Source organism: Sardina pilchardus, chromosome 5, assembly GCF_963854185.1.
Source record: "Sardina pilchardus chromosome 5, fSarPil1.1, whole genome shotgun sequence".
Classification (NCBI taxonomy): domain Eukaryota; kingdom Metazoa; phylum Chordata; class Actinopteri; order Clupeiformes; family Clupeidae; genus Sardina; species Sardina pilchardus.
The window spans coordinates 29786201-29792868 of NC_084998.1; the positions used below are offsets into that span (position 1 = coordinate 29786201).

The 6668-nt window shown below is 43.7% G+C and overlaps 1 protein-coding gene across 1 annotated transcript in view; it reads left to right on the plus strand.

Annotated features, from left to right (window-relative positions):
• Positions 1-2782: 2782 nt before the first annotated feature.
• The window catches only part of trim37 (tripartite motif containing 37), a 23818-nt gene continuing 19932 nt past the window's right edge, over positions 2783-6668 (plus strand). The window contains exons 1-2 of the mRNA XM_062537203.1: positions 2783-3258; positions 4082-4136. Coding sequence (XP_062393187.1) covers positions 4116-4136 — 21 coding nt within the window. The 5' untranslated portion in view covers positions 2783-3258; positions 4082-4115. The remainder of the gene's footprint in view (positions 3259-4081; positions 4137-6668) is intronic.

Below are 6668 nucleotides of genomic sequence, written 5' to 3' on the forward strand. Positions count from 1 at the left end.
ACAACCCCATCTTCATCTCATCCACTCCATCATCACAAACCTGAACACAATCACTGCCTACACTCATACACAACTCTTCAATTCTTTCTTCTATCATCAGCTTATTTTCTTTCTTTCGTTTTTTAAATGTGAGATAATTATCAGTAACAGAATCAGTTTTTTATGTTTTTCTTTCAAGGTGCCTGCATTCTTTTTCTTTTCATCAGAATGTTTGCGAAGTAATGCTGTGTTTGTTTGTTTATCTGTTTTTTTATTATTATTGGAACACATCAGACTCCTTTTACTATTGTGTGATCTGTACAAAAATCTGTGTTTTTTTGATTGATCAAAAGGGGGGACTGTTGAATTCTGGGGTATTCGTACTGTATTCTTATGTGAATATATATTACTCATAGAATGGAATAAGCTCTAAGCTCTGATATTAGGTGCACAAGTAGGCCTGTTTACATCAGAGAAGGCCTTGTAGCTCAGAACTTCCAGAGAACATGGGCCGAGGGCCGGAACCATTATGTCTGGGTCAGAGCTGGGTTTTTCCACTTGTTGTCACGTTTACATGGGTATGATTCATGTTGTTAGAATGTTTAGTATACTAACTTCGCTTAAGGATTTTTCTCGTAGACGGATCGAGAAGCCAACCGCATAGCATCGCTCGCAACGATACTATGTGCCACGCTTTGATAGCAATTCACACTACGAGGACTTTGTTCGTTTTACTGAGTGAGACTTAGACTGTGTTCTGTTATTAGCTTTATTGTACCAACTACAATAAATCATCATTCAACCGCCGATCCTGATCCAGCCGTCAAGCTTTATTGACAACTTCAATTCAGACATTAGAACATTGAAACTGAAACACAACGCAAACCACTAATGAATCCAACAATAGAACAACGTGGATTCCCGCAATTTCTATACAAACAGAGCAGAGACTGTACAATAGATTGTTTAGTCAAATTTGAATATAACATGGCCAGAAGATTGTAACCTTAGTCTTTCATTTAAAGATCTCCAGATTTACGTCTATATGCACGGCCATTTAGCCTACCATAGATAAGTTGGTGTTATGTTTCCTGAATCCTTACATTTAGGCATTCAAATGAAATTTCATTTTAAACCATATTTTCTCCATTTGCCTACCAGAGTATGATGCTTGCATGAGGGAAACGTCCCAAAACAATAGTACCCATACAATTGCTGTTGTTTTCAGAAGTATCTCTCATGCAACCACGCAAACAGCAATGCACTATTGTCATTATCTTACACTAGTAATGCAGGCCTCTGATGTGCATAGGACATGTGCATGTGCATAGTTTTCATAAACATTTTGTGAACAATTTTGGCACTTTAAACATTGACTGCTTTAAAGTGAAAGTGCATGTCTAACATAGCATAATAATTGTGATAATACACTGATGAGGTGATGCAGAGCATTCTTAATCACATATGGAGTAGGGTCTAGTTTAAATAACCAGTCAGTTTGGGAAAAGGCTCTTGAGGCTCTACAAAATGAATATTGTGAAAAAGTGTGTTGGTTCAAGTTATGAACAAAACATGTTATACAATGAACAAATCTATAGTGTCATTGGCAAAATGATTAGAGGGCTCAGAAGAACCCCACTAGCATTTCGGGGTGCACAAAATTTAGCAATGGCCCTGACCGGTATTTTAAAAATCCTGGTTACGGCCCTGGATAGCTATATTGTGTGGCGGAATAACAATGGGAGCACTTAGACTCGGCGCAGTCCAAAGTGAAACTGAAAGTGCAAGAGTGAGGATATTACTACGCCACACAATATACTGTAGTTATCCCTCTTCCCTCTTACTGACGTACCTCCTCCACGTTGCATACGTCAGTCGTCCAGCCAATAGTGGCTGGCGTAATGGCTTCTGGGGAACCTGCGAGGGGGGCCTGTCCCATAGTGAGATACCGAACGAATGCCGAAAGAGAACAACTGACACACTGGTCACATCCTACAAGGTCAGACATTAAAAACATATGCTAATGCTGTTGGCCTAGTATTATGTTTTTTTAGGGTATGCTATACAGTCACTGTTTGTATACCATAACCATGACACTAATGATCCTGGTCTTTCAAGTCCTGGGTAGGCTATAAAGTATGTAGCCTGAGTATTTTTAAAACATGATTTTGCACAAATGTGATCCTGGTCTGACATCAGGACCCAACCTGCAGTTGGTCTGGATCAGGCCAGCACCAGTCTGATTCATAACTATGAGGCCAATCAGCGAGAACAATGTAGGTTAGATTACCCCAAAGGACCTAGCCTGGATGCAAACCTCTCTTTTGGCTTGGGTCACCAGAGGATTAGAAAGTGGTTAATTTAGGCTACATTAGTGTCTCTGACTATGACTTCCCACAGACACACACAAACTACGCTCTCTTTTTCCTCTCACTCTTGCTCAACCAAAGCTGTAAAGTGTGAATGGACCAGACTGGTGGCTCAAACCTCAAGCTTGCAGATCCTTCATTATTTCTACTTCCATCCTCCTCGGAAAGAGTCTTCACTGACAGAATGGCTAGTGTTGAGAGCACATTTCAAACCATAACAATATTTTCACTATAATAAAAGGGTGGTGGTCGTTATAATTTGAATCTCTGGACACAGCTAGGCCTATGAAAGATGAATGTTCAGTTTACATTCTGATGATGGGGAAAAAATGTGGGTGTGTAGTCCGTGACCTAGCGCTCTTCTCCGAGTCTGATTGGCGAATGCGAATCACGCTCCCGTCCAAGTAGTCGCGAGAGTGAACGAAGCGGTTTCCCATGGTGACTGACAGTGAGTGACAAGCAGTAAGGTATCAAAGCTAGCATTCATACACAGCGAGAGAGATGCAAGTTTTTCTTGAAAGGTGCAAAAACGCAAATTAAGCAAGCAAAGCAGACGTGACAGGCTTCGGCATTTTAGCCATTCTTGGTGCTCGTAGTTGATAACCGGATGTTATGGAGAAAGCCTGTGTGTTGCATTTTAGCAAGTGAATTGCTTCGCTATTCTGCTTCCTTTCCCATTTCTCCCACTGTTTTGGAAGCGCTGTGGTGGAATCACAACGTTAGGTAAACCTATTCTGCAGGCAACTAGCGTTAGCTAATCACCAGCAAACAGGACTCCTGTTAACTCCTGCCTGAGAATTGGGTGTCGTTAGAAACATATTTTCGTGGATCACACCATCTGAAGGCTCGTCTGGAGTGCCATACGCCTGCTGTCAGTGCCGTTTGACATCCAGTCGGGTTTTCTTTGAAGGTAGGTGCCAAAAAATGCTAGGCTAGCTAGCTAGCCGTGTGGGCTATTCAACCAGTTAGCTTGCTAAACGCCATCATCTGTGTTTTGATAACCAGGTATCTTTCTTACTTTTATTTTCATCACACGCTATTGTCTGTCACTATGTGTTAGTACTCTTAAATGTAAGATCTTGCACATTTCGGTCACATTTGAGCGTTTGCACTCAGGTTAGACCGAGGAGACACGTTCATGGAAGTGCCTGCAGGACAAAAAAAGAACGGCTCACTTAAAAATTAAAAACTCTGATGTTTTTATTCTTCAGTATGGTATGGGACTTCGAGCTGTCAAATTGTTTCTCATAACCGTTGCATGTTGTGCATTACTTTGCAGACTATTGTTTTATTTTATTTATCGTATGACGTGCGAGACTGCATGGATGCTCCACCACGCTATGGCATTTGCCATAGTAAGCAAAACCGTAGCATCGTCCATCCCCTGTATGCAATGTAGCGTTCTCTGTATTACTTAACGTTGGTGCCTCAATGTAAAGATTTATAGGTTACTTTACAGGTACAGATTAACCCTTCCAACTGCAGCCGCATTTTACCATGCCTTTGCATGGTGTAAGACTGGTGAAATTAGATATTGTTTCTGCCCACTTTTGTGTTTAGTGAAACACTTCTAAATTATTGACGACGTTCCCTTTGTTTAGTCGCGTTGTATTTAAATTATTGATATGGGGTGCTGGAATTAGGATAGATTTTGAGCTTTAAGTGTGTTATGATTGTAACTTTTGCCTTGATCACTGAAGTGTGTGCTGGTATGTTACCCTTCCTCCCTGCAGGAGTTGCATCCTGGACATCACAAAACTGGCGGACATGGATGAACAGAGTGTTGAGGTGAGAGACCTGGTCATCCATCCGACACGTCCTAACACACGACACACTAACACACAAGAGAGTTCTTTTTGGTTACTGTCAAGGTTTAGGCTAGGTTCAGTAGATGCGGGTGCAATTTAACATCTGCACATTCTTCAGCTGCTGAGAGTATGAACACTTCATCTCAATAAACAGCACATAGCAGTGCACACACACACACACAGAGAGAGAGAGAGAGAGAGAGAGAGAGAGAGAGAGAGAGAGAGAGAGAGAGAGAGAGAGAGAGAGAGAGAGAGAGAGAGAGAGAGAGAGAGAGAGAGAGAGAGAGAGAGAGAGAGAGAGAGAGAGAGAGAGACCCTCATCTTTATCAACAGCATATCGAGGCAGTACACACACACACACACACACACACACACACACACACACACACAGAGCTCCTCTTTACTGCCAGCGTACAGATGGAGCAGCTTCATACACACACACGCATACAGACGGAGCAGCTTCTCCTGAGCGACACACACACACATATATACAGATGGAGCAGCTTCTCCTGAGTGGCTCACACACACACACACACACACACAGAGACGGAGCAGCTACTCCTGAGTGGCTCACACACACACACTCAGACAGAGCAGCTTCTCCTGAGCTGTGCTTCTAAGTGGCTGCTGCTCTGTGCTCCTCTGCCGCTCGGCTCTATAAATAGCCGCTCTGGCAGACAGGCCTCATCGATCTCAGGTGGGAGCCGCAGGAGGAGGCGGCCAGAGCTCTCCGGCCCCGATTCAAGTTCAAGTTCAATCATTTATCGCCATATCAACACAGTTGTCTGATTGAGCCAGAGACGACTCGACTCAACACGAATCAGTTGGACGGTTCACATACACAAGCGCATACTGAGTGCACTGAGCGCACTGACTGCACAGCACTTTTACAAGTGAACGTGGCCACCTGTCCTCAGTCTTCGCTGCTGTGAGCCCTGCAGTTAATTCCCCTTTGTGGGGACAGGCGTGTGACTGCCCAATGTCCAGTCGAGTGGTCCCTGCCTCAGACTGGGTAGCTGTGTGTGTATTATACCGTCGCTTGGCCAGAGCTTTGCACAGCCGCACACACTCCTCCTCTCCACCACTCCTCCTCTCTACTCCTTTTCTCCTCCACTCCTCTCTTCTCCTCCACTCCTCCTCTCCTCTACTCCTCACCTGAAAAGCCCTTCATAGGGTCTCCCCAGGTGGGTGTGTGTGTGTGTGTGTTTATGTGCCCTGATCTCTTCTCTGACGTCCATTGTCCATCAAACTCAGCAGGTGGCATCAGATTTCCCTTTAATGCCCTGAATTGGATTGAACTGTGGATTAGGTGTGGGGTGTACACACACACACACACACACACACACACACACACACACACACACACTGGATAGAGAGATCGTCTGGATGTTCAGGAGCTAGGCCTAGATTTAGACCCCCTGGGGGTCTGTCATGCCAGCTCTCCCACAGACCTGCCCTTCCCAAAAGCAATTAGCCTAGATGTTCAAAAATGGTCACACTCCATGGGGTGTGCCTCTGTGTCAGGCACATTATAAAGCGTAGACAGGTGTGATGCCACTCGCACTGGAGAAATGACTTGAAGGCACATCACTCCTCCCCTCTATACTCCTCCATGTGCTGTGTTGATTGGCTGGAGGAGGTTCGAGCCACCGTGATTGGTTTACAATTTCATGGATTAAAGTTTTCTGTCAACCGGAAAACCGTCAACCGGAGGCACTAGATGTCAATCATGAGATTGATGCAGATCCGGGGCTCCCTTGCAAGCCGCAGTGATGGTTACTCCTCTTGTTGAACCCTGTTTTGTGATAGGCCTGTGCTTTTGTAGCCTATGTTAAAATCTTCGTTGTGCGCAAAATAAATAAATAAATAAATGCGTTGGTGCACCTGCGTTGATGAGCATTAGGCTACTGCTACTACCACTATTAGGCTGCTACTACAATTACTACTACTACTAATAATAATAATAATCATCATCATCATAACCATAATGATACAATAATAAAGGAAAGAAAGGCCTATTGAAACAGATGAAAGAACAGTCCCGATTTATAGCCTCCATTGGAGCCGCAGCCTATTAGGCTTTTGTAGGTTAAACAAGCTTTGCAGAAGTTCAGGAAAGCTGTTGTTTTTTTTTTCAGTTTAATTAGTCTATGATTTGGGCTAATTATTCTTCATAAAAGTAAAATGAAAATAAACAGTTGTTTCGCCAGTTGTAATAGTAGGCTATAGAATAGCATCAGGACAGACATCCATGCACTAGCTGCGCAAAGTTGTCCGCACTTGCTGTGTAGTTCCACGATCCCATCAAATTAGGCTACTTAGAGGTGTGTGTGTGTGTGTGTGTGTGTGTGTGTGTGTGTGTGTGTGTGTGTGTGTGTGTGTCTATTCGACACAGTGGTTAGTGTGTGTGCACACACACACACACACACACACACACACACACACACACACACACACGTACTGTACTAACCACTGTGCCGAATAGACAGTTTGACGATTGAATAGAGCAGCT